This window comes from Aquarana catesbeiana, linkage group LG09 (assembly GCF_042186555.1).
Source record: "Aquarana catesbeiana isolate 2022-GZ linkage group LG09, ASM4218655v1, whole genome shotgun sequence".
In the NCBI taxonomy this organism is placed as follows: domain Eukaryota; kingdom Metazoa; phylum Chordata; class Amphibia; order Anura; family Ranidae; genus Aquarana; species Aquarana catesbeiana.
Window position 1 is genome coordinate 39,154,476 of NC_133332.1, and position 17,848 is coordinate 39,172,323.

The following is a 17,848-nucleotide window of genomic DNA, read 5'->3' on the forward strand; positions in this document are numbered from 1 at the left end:
CTCTGCCCGAAGCCTCTCTGTGCCAGGCTCCGTTCCCTGCGAGCATCGCAACGCACGGGGGCGGAGCCTGGCGGCAAATTAAAAAAGTAAAAAACATAACACATACAGTACTGTAATCTTACAGATTACAGTACTATATGAAATCATTTCACATCCCTTTTGGCCCCAGTGCTTTGTCCTATGCCCTGCATGCAGTTTTATATTATATATACTGTTCTTTCTGCCTGGAAACTGGAGATTGTCCATAGCAACCAAAAAGTGTCCCTTTATGTCAAAAGTGGCTTTACACCATCTAGAAAACAGCGATAGTAAATTAGAACACTTGCAGAATTGAGCGATAGTGAATCGTGGGGAAATTTATTTTATTATTATTATATTATTTTTTTTAACTATTTATATTTATTTATTATATTATTATTTATGTTTTTGTGTTTCAAACTTCATCATACCCGGATATCTACTAGACTCTTGGTAGACAGATTTATTTTATTCTCTAAGGTCTCTGCTAAAAAATATATTTATAAAATGTTTGGGGATTCCAAGTAATTTTCCAGCAAAAAATATGGATTTTAACTTTAACTCAGAAAAAGGCTTAGGCATGAAGGGGTTAAATTCCATTCGGCAAGGAGCAATGATTTATTAATGCTTAATGTGAAATAATAAAGATGCCCAATGCCATTAACCTCCCTGGCGGTATGATTATTTCGGATTTTAGGTGCTGAAAGCGCTACAATTATTTTGCATGGAAATTTGGTGTTTTATATTGTAGGTCTGTAATTCCTAACAATAACACACTTAAATCTGTCCAAACAAGAGTCTAGTAGATATCCCGGGTATGATAAAGTTTGAAACACAAAAACATAAATTATAATATAATAAATAAAAATAAATAATTAAAAAAAATAAAAATAAATGGTAATAAAATAAATTTCCCCACGATTCACTATCGCTCAATTCTGCAAGTGTTCTAATTTACTATCGCTGTTTTCTAGCTGGTCTAAAGCCACTTTTGATGTAAAGGGACACTTTTTGGTTGCTAGGGACAATCTCCAGTTTCCAGGCAGAAAGAACAGTATATATAATATAAAACTGCATGCAGGGCATAGGACAAAGCACTGGGGACAAAAGGGATGTGAAATAATTTCATTCAAAAAAATGTCAAAATTATAACACATACAGTACTGTATGTGTTATAATTTTGACATTTTTTTGAATTTGCTGCCAGGCTCTGCCCCCGTGCGTCGCGACGCTCGCAGGGAACGGAGCCTGGCAAGGACAGGCTTCGGAGCAGGACGGAGCCCGCAGACACAGCAGGGGACATCGCAGGATCCCGGGGACAAGGTAAGTAAAGCCACACCAGGATCCTGCGATGTAATCCAGAGTGTGGCTCGGGGTTACCGCTAATGGTCCTGAATTTTAACCCCGAGCCACACTCGAGAAAACCGCCAGGGAGGCTACATAACATGACTGGGGTGTATACTAATCCTGACTGTGAAGGGACACATCTCTCTGATGCAAAGACTGACATTTGCAAACAACATATTATTCCTGGCTTTATTTAAAAACAACAAGCGAATTTAAGGAGGACTCCACAATAGAAAAAAAAAAGTGTGACGTTCCTCTGAAAATCCATACCAGACCCTTAATCTGAGCATGTAGCCTGGCTAGCCAGGAAAGGGGGGACGAGCAATGCCACCCTATCTAGAACCTTGGCAGGCCACATACTTTGAACATAGGGGAGTGCAAACACTCCATGTTGATGAGCACAAGGGCCTCTTCCCCCACAACCTTGGCCAGTGGCTGTGGGGGTATGCCAGTGATGTCAGTGCCATCTCTTCCCCTTTGCTTAAGTGGCATGAATTTCTGGTGACATCAGTGGTTCCTATGGATGTTACAGGTACAAGCACCCATAGCTTCCTTAGGAACCAGTGACAGTGGAAAGTTGTCATATATAGGATTGGTAGAAAAACAGAGGACCAAACAGGAAAAAGTTTGGGCTTTCAACAGCAGTGTTAATTTTGGCAGCAAATTTCGATTTAGTCTTAGGACTAAAATGGCATTTTTGTCCCATTTTAGTCTTCTGCAATTGTTCTAGTTTTAGTCGTATTTAGTTGACTAAACCTCCAGGACATTTTAGTCGACTAAAACTCATTTGAGTCATCTAAAATTGAATATGTTGAGTTAAATTGTAACACATTATTTAAGCATTTCTCTACAATTTCCAAACTCATTATATACTGCTGGAGTGAAAAATCTAATATGCTATTATTTATGGTATTGAGGTATGAACATGCACTACAGGTCAGTGTTAATTTAATTTAGTTTTAGTCTTAGTCTTTTGACTAAAATGGCATTTTAGTTTTAGTCGTATTTTAGTCATCTCAATTGTTTTAGTCTTAGTCATATTTTAGTCGACTAAAATGGTATTAGGTTAGTCAACTAAAATGTTTTAGTCCAGGCTGTCAGAGTCCCCCCTGGGCATGCATTATCATGCCACCCTGGGCTCACAGTGTGCCTAAAAGTATAGAAAATTTGAAGTTTGCCTTTAACAATGTACAGTATTTGCAGGATGTGCCTGACACATTGGACAAGCTCAAAACATCTTTTGACTTCTCAACTCATATTTACTTACCCCATTTTACAGTGAGAGTCTCCTTCAGACTGCTGTGGTCCACATGACAGGAGTAAGTATCTACCTCCCTTGTTGGCACTTCCACACTGACTCTGATCTGATAGGTGCCATCAAGATGGGGGAGAATTGGACTCATTTCATCTGAAGGAACATCATCCTCCCCATTCCTCACCCACTTCACATCCACAGGTCGGGGGTGAAACCCGTACACCAGGCACTGAAGTCTTGTTATCCCATCTGATTGGTGATGACTCCACACCTTCACCTCTGGGGGCACTGAGAAAAGCAAATAAAATATATATTATATCTTTATTATACAATTCATTAAGATATGGAAACTATTATTTGATCACATTCTTCTTTCCAGATTTTTGCATTCTCAGAAACTCATTCACTAATTAGTGGGTTTTGGGGCTGAAGTTTTACAATGCTGAGAGAAGCAGAGTAGCTTCATGTTTGTTAATGACCCTAGAGTCTCCAGCAAGAGGCCTGATAATAAACATAAGACTATATTTAGGTAGGCGAGAACCTCCCACCCAATACCGCTTTAAAGAGGAAGTAAAACCTGATGTGTTTTTCTTCTTCTTTATTCCCCTGCAAAGTAAAAGCATAATGGGCTAGTATGCATCGCATACTAGCCCATTATGTGCCACTTACCTGCAAACGAAGCCCACGATGTCCATGACGTCCCCGCTGGTGGCCGCATCCATCTTCATCCCTCTTCCTTCCGAGGCCCTTGACTCAGGCTCTGTGACTGTCCGGAGCCGCATGATGTCACTCCCGTGCATGTGCGCGGGGGAGACACCGGTCACGGCACACGCTGGGGGAAAAACGGCACAGCGCAGTGTACATGAAATATCTCCTGAACAACGCACATTCAGGAGATATTTTCATTACATATAGGTAAGTCTTATTATAGGCTTACCTATATGTAAATATGTCTCAGCGGGGTTTACAACCACTTTAAGCACCTGTCTGAAAATAACTTAAAGGTGAAGGAGTTTATATAAAATACATGGCAGGACAAAAAATATATAGGGGAAGGTGCATTTAACAACACCCTTTCAAAATACACAAAGGTCCAAACTACATCGGAAAAGCTAGGTGATTTGACATCATCAGCAAAATCAGCAAAAAATCAATAATATTTGAGAAAAATACACCTATTGACGTCTCCAGTGATTGCTAGACAGTCACATTCTCATCCAGTCACTGGTTATAGATTATAGTAATGAGCAGAGCCCTCTGATTCCTCCTGTATTGAATTGTATTGTAACTGGATTGTCTGCCCTTATGTTATAAAGTGCCGCATAAATTGTTGGCGCTATATAAATCCTGTATAATAATAATAATAATGATAAAACTGAAATGCCTGTTAATATGTCGTGAGCTAACCGGGCCCAGACATTAGTAAATTTTAGTGCTATTTTTTACAAGCAACTTTTTGAGTATGTAATTAATTGAATATCAAATTAAAAATCTAGTTAGGGCCTACAACTTTCATATCACCTGTTATGCTCATTTGTGGCAGAGTAACAAGTTTTGCTTTAGAGTAAGGTGGTTATGGGGCACATGCTTACATTTCATACACTTTCTCACCATTCTCTTCATTCACAAAATTGCTGTGTAAGCTCTGACCCAACCCCGAGTCCGAGCTTACACAGAGCTAAAAACCTACCCCCGTCCCATGTGACAGCTTTTGGGTCTAAATGTGTAATTGTGGGGAGGCAAGAGGAAGAGAGTCACATGTGCCTACTTATGTGGAAGAACTGTGTGCTTCTCTGGCTCCAGCAGGAACGCAAGTATGTGCTCTTAGGTCCATATCTAACATTACCAGGTTTGCTATGAAGGACACATGCATATGTTACATAGTTACATAGTTACATAGTAGGTGAGGTTGAAAAAAGACACATCAAGTCCAACCTATGTGTGTGATTATGTGTCAGTATTACATTGTATATCCCTGTATGTTGTGGTCATTCAGGTGCTTATTTAATAGTTTCTTGAAGCTATCAATGCTCCCCGCTGAGACCACCGCCTGTGGAAGGGAATTCCACATCCTTGCCGCTCTTACAGTAAAGAACCCTCTACGTAGTTTAAGGTTAAACCTCTTTTTTTCTAAATTAATGAGTGGCCATGAGTCTTGGTAAACTCTCTTCTGCGAAAAAGTTTTATCCCTATTGTGGGGTCACCAGTCCGGTATTTGTAAATTGAAATCATATCCCCTCTCAAGCGTCTCTTCTCCAGAGAGAATAAGTTCAGTGCTCGCAACCTTTCCTCATAACTAAGATCCTCCAGACCCTTTATTAGCTTTGTTGCCCTTCTTTGTACTCGCTCCATTTCCAGTACATCCTTCCTGAGGACTGGTGCCCAGAACTGGACCGCATACTCTAGGTGCGGCCGGACCAGAGTCTTGTAGAGCGGGAGAATTATCGTTTTATCTCTGGAGTTGATCCCCCTTTTAATGCATGCCAATATTCTGTTTGCTTTGTTAGCAGCAGCTTGGCATTGCCTGCCATTGCTGAGCCTATCATCTACTAGGACCCCCAGGTCCTTTTCCATCCTAGATTCCCCCAGAAGTTCTCCCCCCAGTGTATAGATTGCATTCATATTTTTGCCACCCAAATGCATTATTTTACATTTTTCTACATTATACCTCATTTGCCAAGTAGTCGCCCACCCCATTAATTTGTTTAGGTCTTTTTGCAAGGTTTCCATGTCCTGCGGAGAAGTTATTGCCCTGCTTAGCTTAGTATCGTCTGCAAATACAGAGATTGAACTGTTTATCCCATCCTCCAGATCAATTATGAACAAATTAAATAGGATTGGTCCCAGCACAGAACCCTGGGGAACCCCACTACCCACCCCTGACCATTCTGAGTACTCCCCATTTATCACCACCCTCTGAACTCGCCCTTGTAGCCAGTTTTCAATCCATGTACTCACCCTATGGTCCATGCCAACGGACCTTATTTTGTACAGTAAACGTTTATGGGGAACTGTGTCAAATGCTTTTGCAAAATCCAGATACACCACGTCTACAGGCCTTCCTTTATCTAGATGGCAACTCACCTCCTCATAGAAGGTTAATAGATTGGTTTGGCAAGAACGATTCTTCATGAATCCATGCTGATTACTGCTAATGATATCGTTCGTATTACTAAAATCCTGTATATAGTCCCTTATCATCCCCTCCAAGAGTTTACATACTATCGATGTTAGGCTAACTGGTCTGTAATTCCCAGGGATGTATTTTGGGCCCTTTTTAAATATAGGTGCAACATTGGCTTTTCTCCAATCAGCTGGTACCATTCCAGTCAGTAGACTATCTGTAAAAATTAGGAACAACGGTCTGGCAATCACTTGACTGAGTTCCCTAAGTACCCTCGGATGCAAGCCATCTGGTCCCGGTGATTTATTAATGTTAAGTTTCTCAAGTCTAATTTTAATTCCGTCCTCTGTTAACCATGGAGGTGCTTCCTGTGTTGTGTCATGAGGATAAACACTGCAGTTTTGGTTGTTGAAGCCCCCCGATTCACTCGTGAAGACTGAGGAGAAGAATAAATTCAATACCTTCGCCATCTCCCCATCCTTTGTAACCAGATATCCTTCCTCATTCTTTATGGGGCCAATATGGTCTGTCCTCCCTTTTTTACTGTTTACATACTTAAAGAATTTCTTGGGATTTTTTTTGCTCTCCTCCGCTATGTGTCTTTCATGTTCTATCTTAGCTGTCCTAATTGCACCCTTACTTTCCTGTTGCATTCTTTATAAAGTCTGAATGCTGAGGATGATCCCTCAACCTTGTATTTTTTGAAGGCCTTCTCCTTTGCTTTTATATGCATTTTTACATTGGAGTTAAGCCATCCAGGATTTTTGTTCGCTCTTTTAAATTTATTACCCAATGGGATACATTGGCTAATGCCCTTATTTAATATGCTCTTAAAGCAAACCCATCTCTCCTCCGTATTCTTTGTTCCTAATATTTTATCCCAGTTTATGCCTTTTAGCAAGGTTGCTCCCTCGCTACCTGAATAGGTGAAGCTTTGCTCCCAACCTGGGGAATGGCAGCTTAAATTCTGCAGAAATTTCATCAGTAGTGATGGGCCAAACACCCCCCCCCCAGTTTCGGTCTGCACCAGAACTCTTGAACAGGGAAAAAGTTCAGACCCGAGCTGCTAACTGTATTAAAGTCTATGGGACCCAAACATGATAGATCAAAAGTCCCTATTTTGAAGGCTTATATGCAAGTTATTGGCCATAAAAAGTGTATGGGGTCCCAGATACTGCTCAAGGGGACATATATCAATGCAAAAAAAAGTTTTTACAGCAGTGATTTTAACCAGCCGCTTGCCGACCAGCCACCGCAGTTTTACTGCGGCAGAATGGCACGGCTGGGTGAAACAATGTTACCTTATGTCGCTTTGCCTTTTGGACACTAGGGGCGCACGCGCCCACAGCCTGTGCACGGAGCCGATGCAAATGCCCGGCGGGCGTGATGACCGCCGCCCCCCCGCGTTCGCTCGTGACGGAGCGAGAACCGGGATCTGTGTGTGTAAACACACAGATCCCGGTTCTCCCAGGGGAGTGGAGAGAGATTGTGTGTTCATACTATGTATGAACACCGATCTCTCTCCTCCTAGACAGTCCCATACCCCTTCAGTTAGAACACACATAGGGAACACAGTTAACCCCTTAACCACCCCCTAGTGTTAACCCCTTCGCTGCTAATGACATTTATACAGTAATCAGTGCATTTTTATAGCACTGATCGCTGTATAATTGTCAACGGTCCCAAAAATGTGTCAAAAGTGTCAGATGTGTCCGCCGCAATATCGCAGTCCTGATAAAAATCGCAGATCATTACTATTTAAAAAAATAATAATAATAAAAATGGCATAAATCTATCCCCTATTTTGTAGATGCTATAACTTTTGCGCAAACCAATCAATATATACGCTTATTACGATTTTTTTTTTACTAAAAATATGAAGAAGAATACATATCGGCCTAAACTTAGGAAAAAATGTGTTTCTTTATAAAAAATGTGGGATATTTATTACAGCGCAAAGAATAAAAACCATAGAGGCGATCAAATATTACCAAAAGAAAGCTCTATTTGTGGGAAAAAAAGGACGTCTACATTGTTTTGGGTACAGCGTCGCACGACGGCGCAGTGCCATATCACCAAAAATGGCCTGGTCATTGAGCAGCCAAATCTCCTGGGCTGAAGTGGTTAATGATGCTTGAAGTGAAACAATAAAAATGAAATATTCCTTTAAATATTGTGCCTGGGGGATCCCCTTAGTCTGCCTGTAAAGTGGCACATCTGTTCAGTGTATATAACCCGCTGAAGAAAAACTGTAAGGAAAAAATAAAAGACATTTAAATTGACTATCGTGGCTGCGAGTTATTGCCGGCAATTAAAAAAAAAAGAAAAAAAAAATTGGCATCTGGTATGGATTTTAAGGGGAACCCACACACATTTTTTTTTAAATGGCACGGGGTCCCCCCAAAATCCATACCAGACCCTTATTTGAGCATGCATCCCACCAGGTCAGGAAAGGGGGGGCAGAAGGATGAGCGAGCACTCCCCCCTGAACCATACCAGGTCACATGCCCTCAACCTTAAATAGGTAAAGGGCAGGGCCACCTGGTGACGTCACTGATCGGTGCATGCTGAGTCAGTGACATCACAAGGGGGTGGTGCCACCAGGTGACATCACCAGGTGGCCCTGCCCCTTGCCTATTTAAGGACTGTCAGATGTAGGAGCAGGCATTCAAAGGTTCAATGGAGCTAAATCAGGGGACATTGTTTTTTTAATTTTTTTTAATAAAGGAATTGTCAAAAACTGTACCCCTACTTATACAAAAATATGTATAGAACCTGCTGCAGCAAAACAGACACAAAAAAAATGACATTTAAATTGATTTTCCTGGCTGCAAAAAACAAAAAAAAACCATTGCCGGCAATAAAAAAAAACACCCTTTAGGTATGGTATGGATTTTAAGGGGAACTGCACGCTAAAATGATTTTTTTTTTAAAATAAACAGCATTGGCCCCCTCCCCCCAAATCCACACTAGATCCTTAGCCAAATTATTAAAAAAAAGTAGCATGGGGTCCCCCCAAAATCCATACTGGACCCTTATCTGAAAGGGGGGACCTAATAGTCTGCTATGGGTTTTGGGGGGGGTCCCCACACCGTTTTTTTTTTATTCTGGCATGGGATTCCCCTTAAAATTCATACCAGACCCAAAGGGCCTGGTATGGATTGTGGGGGGGGGGTACACTTTTTTAAGATCTTCTAATGCTGGCAAATTTTTTGACTCATTCGTTGTTACGGCGGCTGGGTTTGGCTTATGCTCGGCCCCAACCGTTCGCCCATCACTATTCACCAGTAAGGGACAAACACTTTCCTGATCTAGCCAGCAAGGGCGTGGCACATGCAAGCAGTTTAGTGGGACATCTGCCATAAGCCGGCCATAGACGGGTCGAATCTTGACCAGTTCAACAGGAATTGGCTGAGATTCAAACCATGTATGGGCAGATTGAACGATCGATCAACTTGGGTACAACCAGCCTGTCAGATTTTACATGCAATTATTGCTGTTATAGGTGCTAGCAATAATCACAGTGATCTCCCGCTGGGGACGGATTTCTCCGCCCCTGCTGAGAGAACACAATGGCTCTGATTATGTTTATGGGCAATCGAGCGATTTCCTTTCCTGCAATCAATTCGCTCTGTCAATGGCTGGCTTTACTCTCCCTGCTCTAAATTGAACTTACCTTCCAATAACCACCTCTTTTGCAGAATGTTTTTCTGCTATGATGTGACGTGCACATTAAGATAGGACAAGTACACTTTGTGCTGTGTGTAGCACCAACTCACCTCTCTTGTTCAGCTCTGGTTCACCCAAGCTTATGTATTTTTGCAGAGCATTAGTGCAGTGCTGTGTAAGATAGCCTATTACACTCTTGGCAATTATTGGGTCGCTGTTCCATCGATCAGCGCTGATCTGTGCTTCATACAAAACCGGCGTCCACAGCGATGACTTGTCATCTAGGTACAAGAAGTCTCTCCCATTCAGGGCATACTGGTAATGGCCTCTGACACTTCCATCTGTGTTCCTTTTACAACCATACATAAGCTGGAGAGTGAGGAAAACTGTAAAGAACAAAGAACATACAATTAACAAGTGTCACCTTCACCACATCAGTCATCTAGATGCCTAAATGTACTAAGTTGCTGTCATATGATTGGCTGATTAGCAATTTGTGATAGCAAGCAATTGAACAGGTATACCTAATAAAGTGGCTGGTGAGTGTATATGTGATCAGGTATCTTTTAGACCCCAAAGGGGCTTTGGTATGATACTCAAAGGGGTTGTAAATGTTTGTTTTTTTAAATTACAAACATGTTATCCTTACCTGCTCTGTGCAAGGGTTTTTCACAGAACGGCCCTGATCCTTTTCTTCTGGGGTCCCCAAGCCTTGCTCCTGGCTCCTCCCTGCATCGAGTGCCCCCACAGAGAGCCACATTCCATAGGGGCACTCATACGGGCACGCTCCCGAGTCCTGCTGCTGCGTCCTTTGACACAGACAGCAGGACTCGGGCCCGACATTTGGCTCCCGTGTCACTGGATTTGATTGACAGCAGCGGGAGCTAATGACTCCTGCCGCTATCAATCTATCCAATGAGAACCAGAGACAGCGGCTGCAGCTACTATGCTCTCTCGTCGCTGGAAAGATCAGGTTCAGGTAAGTAAAAGGGGGACTCTGGGGGGCTGCTGCACTACAGAAGTTTTTTTCACCCTAATGCATAGAATGTATTAAGGTGATAAACCTTGAGGGTTTACAACCCATAATACATATGTACAGTATATGAGGTCTTTTCAAGTTGAGAACATTAGAGGTTGGCTACCAGGAGCAAACGCATGCCACATTATACACTCTTTATTGGGTGTATTTATCCTATATGACAATGATTTTTTTTAAATGATTTTATTTTATAATGTAACACTAAAATATGAATTTTTGTAGGATGTGGTGGTTCTTATTGCCACTTGAAAATGTCCACTTATCTAATTTATGGATCTGAGTCTACAGAGAGGAAGAGAAGACTTCCGAAGGCTTGTTCACTACAACCTATAACGTCTCAAACAATAATCCAAAAAATGATGTAACTTTAGTAATGAATAAGCTAAAAAATGCCGTATACAATACTCACCAGAAGAATCGTTGAGCCGATGCTTCAGTATACGGAGGTTGTCCTCGAAGACCTTCTCCCAGCCTCGGCGATAATTTGTTTCCCTGTCCCAATAACTTTCATCCTCGTGCTTTTCCATCCAGGAGGCCACAGGGACGTCACACTTTCTATCATGGTCATATTTGTCTATCTGCTGATCATTCACGAAGCCCACAGCTTCAAATCTGAAAGGACATTTGTCTTGCTGATATACTCCAGTGTGGTAATACATCAGGCTCTGTGTTTCTGATCAAGAGAAGAGAGGCAATTATACTACAAGAGAGCGCATGAAACCTGATGAAAAGTGAATTCTGATTGGTTGTTCTAGGTTATTGCATTTTACACGTCCTCAATGATGTTTGAATTGTCTTACTGAATAAAACTTGAATGAAGAGAATGGGGTTGATTTACTAAAAGCAAATAGACCGTGCAAGTGCAGTTACTCCAGAGCTTAGTAAATGAGGGAAGCTCTGCTGCCTTCCATCATCCAATCATGTGCAAGCAAAATTGCTTTTTTAAAATGTATTATTTTATTTGCACGTGATTGGATATTCTTTGCAAAGCTCATTTACGAAGCTCTGAAGTGACTGCACTTGCAAAGTGCACAGTCTATTTGCCTTTAGTAAGAGGCTGCAGTGTCAGACATTTGTGAACACAGCCAATAATTGCACAGGCACCAAGATTTATTTACATAATTTTGTCATCTCTTAACCAGCATCTTCACAAAGCTGACCCTGGATGATGCTTGGACAAAGAGAAAAAGCAGATAAAGACTTTGTCATGGGGAGCTTTGTGATTTCTGTGAGAGGTGATGAATACTTGGAAGTATTACACCGTACATTACTTCAAGCAAAGGGTTTGCAGCCTAAGCAGAGAGCATTGTTCTGCTTCTTTCACACTATTGGATGATGGATCTGACACTCACTGGCCTGTTAAGCTGGACAAACACTGGATTTTTAGTTCAGCCTTCAGACAGCATTGATGAGTGAATCTCCTGTTGCTCATATTGTAATACCTGAACAGTGGCTGCATCCGATTGGATGAAGCCACTGTCCCACCAAACATTTTCTATCTGGCGCATTCATTTTTTCATTAGAAGCAGGAGGGTGGTGACAGGGCCATTCATGGAGCGAATTCTGACTCATCAAGAGTAGTGTATGGCCAGTTTTACACATGTCAACTCTTTAATGTGTAGACTATTCCCCGAGTTACTGTGTGCCAATGCCAGTATCCCAAGCAGGCATAGGTGTGCATATGGAATAGGTGTGCCAATAGGTGTGCCAATGCCAGTATCCCAAGCAGGCATAGGTGTGCGTACGGGGTGTGCCGGATGTGCCTTGGCACACCCTAATCACCCCATGCATCTCCAAAAGTCTACCTGTGTGTAATTTAATCTCAGTATAAATACAGCTGTTCTATGAAGCCCTCAGAGGTTTGTTAGAGAACCTTAGAGAACAAACAGCATCATGAAGGCCAAGGAACACACCAGACAGGTCAGGGATAAAGTTGTGGAGAAGTTGAAAGCAGGGTTAGGTTCTAAAAAAATATCCCAAGCTTTGAACATCTCACAGAGCTCTGTTTAATCCATCATCCAAAAATGGAAAGGGTATGGCACAACTGCAAACCTACCAAGACATGGCCGTCCACCTAAACTGACAGGCCAGGCAAGGAGAGCAATCATCAGAGAAGCAGCCAAGAGGCCCATGGTAACTCTGGAGGAGCTGCAGAGATCCACAGCTCAGGTGGGAGAATCTGTCCACAGGACAACTATTAGTCGTGCTCTCCACAAATCTGGCCTTTATGGAAGAGTGGCAAGAAGAAAGTCATTGTTGAAAGAAAGCCATAAGAAGTCCCGTTTGCAGTTTGCTAGAAGCCTTGTGGAAGACACAGCAAACATGTGGAAGAAGGAGCTCTGGTCAGACGAGACCAAAATTAAACTTTTTGGCCTAAAAGCAAAATGCTATGTGTGGCGGAAAAAGAACACTGCACATCACCCTGAACACACTATCCCCACCGTGAAACATGGTGGTGGCAACATCATGTTGTGGGGATGCTTTTCTTCAGCAGGGACAGGGAAGCTGGTCAGAGTTGATAGGAGGATGGATGGAGCCAAATACAGCTCAATCTTAAAAGAAGACCGGTTAGAGTCTGCAAAAGACTCGAGACTGGGGCGGAGGTTCAGCTTCCAGCAGGACAACGTAGCCAGAGCTACAATAGAATGATTTAGATCAAAGCATATTCAATTGTGTTAGAATATAAGGATAAGGGTTTCAAGGCCCCCCTTTTCCTCATGGGAGCACAGCAGCTGAAGTTTCAAGTCTCCCCTCAGGCCGGGGGCTCGTGGCTTTGGGGGAGCCTTGTGACTGATAAAGAGGGGAGCCTTGCAAATAGGAGGTTCTGGAACCCCTTGGGGTCCCTTTATAAAGGGGGTGTGGATAGGGTCTGATGCCAGTCGCCGGTGGATGGTATAGGTGCAGGAGCTCCCCAACCCTCCCTCCCTTGTCGTGGTCTTTATATTGTGGTGGGCCACCTTTCTGTTTGGACAGTTTAATAAATACTGATGTGGTTTTGTAATACAGCTTGAGCTGTAATAGCCGAGCTGAATAAATGGTTATTGTATATTTAAGTTGGTTTAACTATCTATTGTGATTTTGTGTGAATCGTTTTTACAATTATATTAAAACCAATAATAAAGCTGCGGCCAATTTTTGTTCCAAATGATCTTGAGTGGTTTACACATTTAACATGTCTGGTGATTGTTTAATATATTACTGCTTGTGATCTTATGGACCAGTCAAAGTCCAGACCTAAATCCAATTGAGAATCTGTGGCAAGACTTGAAAATTGCTGTTCACAGAGACGCTCTCCATCCAATCTGACAGGGCTTGAGATATTTTGCAAAGAAGAAACATTTCACTGTCTAGATGTGCAAAGCTGGTAGAGACATCCCCAAAAAGACTTGCGGCTGTAATTGCAGGGAACGGCGGTACTAGTAAGGATTGACTGGGGAGGCTGAATACAAATGCACGCCACACTTTATCATTTCCACCTCACAATTATGTGCCACTTTGTGTTGGTCTATCACATAAAATCCCAATAAAATACATTTATGTTTTTGGTTGTAACATAACAAAATGTGGAAAATTTCAAGGGGTATGAATACTTTTACAAGGCACTGTACATGTCTGTTTGTGCACACCCTAATGTAATAGGCTTCGCACATGTATACATGCTGGTCTGCCTGTGGAATACCATCCAATATGTGTGTTGTTTCAGCTTCTAGAATGAATATAGGCACTCACCAGAGACGAGACTCTGAAACAATGATGTTAACATTACTTTAAGTATTAACGAAGATGAAAGATAGGCTGCAGGAAGTAGATCTCTGGAGGATGAATCTGATTTTTTGAGTATACCATCTGTAATTAAACCAAAAATATACATCATCAATGCATGCCTGCATATACTGTCTGGGGTCCCTCCTTCCCATAAATGGCCTTCTGATAGTAGGTCCAAAATTGACATGTAAAGAAAAAAGCTAACCTCACCCCCATTTGCCACCCAAAGTGTCTAGGTGAAGAAAATGTCATGGTTTATAGGCAGGTTTTGGGCTGAAGTATATCCACTGATCTGAAGGAGTTTGCATTTCCTCAGGCTGGCAGGAGACCATTGAGCACTAATTTGACCCCTGCTATGGGCTCCAGGCAGCCATCTTGGGGGGGGTGGCTTATCTTACTGGATGCTGAAGTCTGGAGAGATTTGGGCACCCATTTCAACACAGAAGTCCTTCAAAATGAGATTTTGAATCATTCAGTGGGCCAACAGTGTGGGAGTAAGATATGGATAGAGTACCCGCTGTATAGGCAGTGAGTAGGAATAGTATTAGGGAGTGGTACATGTTGAAGAGAGAAAGAACACATTTCCTCATAGGCTTTGAGACAGCAGTGGGAGCCATTGGCTCCTGCTGCTGTTAATCACAGCCAGTGAGCAGAGAGAGGGGATGAGGCCGAGAGATAGCAATTATAGTGTGTTGGAAGTAAGAGATAATTGATTATAGGTATCTAATATTTGGACAAAATAGGAGTCAGACAGCAATAAAAACTGACAAATGTTCTAATCTAGCAGGTCCCTCATAGCCTCCCTGGCGGTTTTCCGGAGTGTGGCTCGGGGTTAAAAATTCAGGACCATTAGCGGTAACCCCGAGCCACACTCGGGATTACATCGCAGGATCCTGGTGTGGCTTTACTTACCTTGTCCCCGGGATCCTGCGATGTCCCCCTGCTGTGTCTGCAGGCTCCGTCCTCCTCCGAAGCCTCTCCGTGCCAGGCTCCGTTCCCTGCGAGCGGCGGGACGCACGGGGGCGGAGCCTGGCGGCAAATTAAAAAAATTCTAAAAACATAACACATACAGTACTGTAATCTTACAGATTACAGTACTGTATGAAATTTTTTCACATCCCTTTTGTCCCCAGTGCTTTGGCCCATGCCCTGCATGCAGTTTTATATGATATATACTGTTCTTTCTGCCTGGAAACTGGAGATTGTCCATAGCAACCAAAAAGTGTCCCTTTATGTCAAAAGTGGCTTTAGACCAGCTAGAAAACAGCGAAAGTAAATTAGAACACTTGCAGAATTGAGCGATAGTGAATCGTGGGGAAATTTATTTTATTTATTTGTTTTTTTTAATTATTTATTTTTATTTAATATATTATAATTTATGTTTTTGTGTTTCAAACTTTATCATACCCGGGATATCTACTAGACTCTTGTTTGGACAGATTTAAGTGTGTTATTGTTAAGAATTACAGACCTACAATATAAAACGCCAAATTTCCATGCAAAATAATTGTACCGCTTTCAGCACCTAAAATCCGAAATAATCATACCGCCAGGGAGGTTAACCCTCTTGTATTGAATTGCATTGTTGCTGTATTGTCTCCCTTTATATTGTAAAGTGCTGTGCAAACTGTTGGCGCTATATAAATCCTGTATAATAATAATAATTCCTCTCCACTCTATCAAGAACTAAACAAACTAAACAACTTCGGCCTCATGCACGCTGGACGTTATAACGTTATAAAAACGCCAGTAGGTTTGCAGTGAGTTTTACAAAGTTTTTGAATGTTTTTGCAATAGCGTTTAGCATTTTTCAGCATTAGCGTTTTTTTTAGCGTTTATTTCTTTCAATGGATCAAAAACGAAAAAAAAATTTATTGGTGAGCCACATTTTTGAGAGTTTTTTGGCGTTAGAGCGTTTTCACAGCTGAAAAACTCCTCTCAGAACCCACTAGTTTTGGGTTTTTATTTACAGCCAGAAAACGCCCCAGCCAAAAACAGTTGATAACATCCTATGTGTACATGGACACATAGGATAACATTCTGGAGAGTTAATTGACTGTAGAAAAAAACGTCTGAAGCCAAAAACTGCAACTGAAAAAACGTCCAAAAACGTCCAGCGTGCATGAGGCCTAAAGTGGATATTGCACCCGAAGTCCTACTTTTGGGAATCGGTGTGGCGCCACAAATGTGGCGTCGCACTGATTCGGATGGTGCCATTGCCGTCAATTGCCACCGATTTGGCGTGCAATTTGACATATCAAATCGCATGCCAAATCACATCAATATGAACCTAGGCTAAGGCATTTTAAAAAGTATATGTAAATCTCTTTAGGTACTAATAGAAGGTATTCTAGAATATAATGCATTTATTGTATTATAGTTACAGTTCTGTTTAATTTGATTGAACCGAAATTCAACTTACATGGGGATATGGAAAAGAGTTTTCTAGCTGGCTCCTTTCGAGGACGTTTGTTATACTGGGAATGATGGCCAAAATCCAACTTGAACTGTGTTTTAGACTGTATGAATCTCAAATATATTTTTCTTATGATGCCAAGATACACTTATTAAAAGAAATAATAAATAAATAAACAAGATACAACTGGTCAGTTATTGATGTAATACATACAATGTTTTTGTGTGCTACATCATAAAAATGGACACTTGTGGAAAGACTACTGTAGTGCATTCAGAGAAACAGACAACCATGATCAATATACAGTAAAAAAAAATGATAATAGTAATAATCAGAATTTTCCCCAAAACAACAAAAAGTTTAATTATAATACCAGCCAAAAATAACAAGAAAAAAAAGAAGTGTAGCACAATAAAAAGGTAAGATAAAAAAAGCAGCTTTTGCTGAAATAGTTTGCTTTATTCCAGATATTTTCTCCACAGTACTTTTCCTCTGCAACTAGATGACGTTGATCAGATCTAGTTTCTGCCACTAGATCTGACCAGCATCATTCAACCTACCTCCCCTGAGCCCAGGTCATACTGGACCCACCTCTAGCCTGTGATTGGATAGTAAAAGAAGAAGCAGCACAGTCATGAGCTCCTCTCTCTTTCACTTTGCTTTTTCCTTCTATCAGCATGCTTCTTGTCAGCACATTAACTGACGGGCTCTTTGTACTTCAAGTGGCTGATACCAGGTCACATTCAGGCATGTACACTGTTTGTATATAAAACATACAAATATCCAACTCAGGGCTGCTTGTAAATGTACATGTGCAGTGGGGTCCCCTGATGCACTGCATGGGTTAAATGCTTGTGTGGCTGAGGGACAGGAATAAGTACAACTACTTACCTTATTGCCCACTCCCACAGGCTCCTTCCTCTTTGTGCAATCAATTCCCTGATTCCACTTCACTGCCTGGCTGGTTACGTTTCTCTGATATCACTACATACATACACGGGTGTATCTACCGCGAGGCAAACAAGGCGTTTGCCTTTGGCGAAATTTTTGAGAGGGGGGCGGCTCTGCTCAGGTAGAAGGGGCTCTTTAACCACTTGCCAATTGTGCTATAGCCAAATGATGGCTACAGCGCAGTTGTCCAGTTCTGGGAGGGCATCTATTGATGTCCTCCCAGAACTGCGCCCGCTGCAGCATGCACCCGGGGCACTCTGTGAT

General features: G+C 41.8%; 1 protein-coding gene across 3 annotated transcripts in view; it reads right to left on the bottom strand.

The window, feature by feature from the left end:
* LOC141107527 (zinc-alpha-2-glycoprotein-like) overlaps positions 1 to 17,848 on the bottom strand; it is a 48,653-nt gene that overhangs the window by 13,381 nt on the left and 17,424 nt on the right. For all 3 annotated transcript variants that reach the window (XM_073598322.1, XM_073598321.1, XM_073598323.1), the window contains 5 exons: positions 16,640 to 16,780; positions 14,182 to 14,298; positions 10,862 to 11,125; positions 9,524 to 9,799; positions 2,633 to 2,908 (listed from right to left, as the gene is read on the bottom strand). In XM_073598322.1, coding sequence (XP_073454423.1) covers positions 2,633 to 2,908; positions 9,524 to 9,799; positions 10,862 to 11,125; positions 14,182 to 14,298; positions 16,640 to 16,780 — 1,074 coding nt within the window. The remainder of the gene's footprint in view (positions 1 to 2,632; positions 2,909 to 9,523; positions 9,800 to 10,861; positions 11,126 to 14,181; positions 14,299 to 16,639; positions 16,781 to 17,848) is intronic.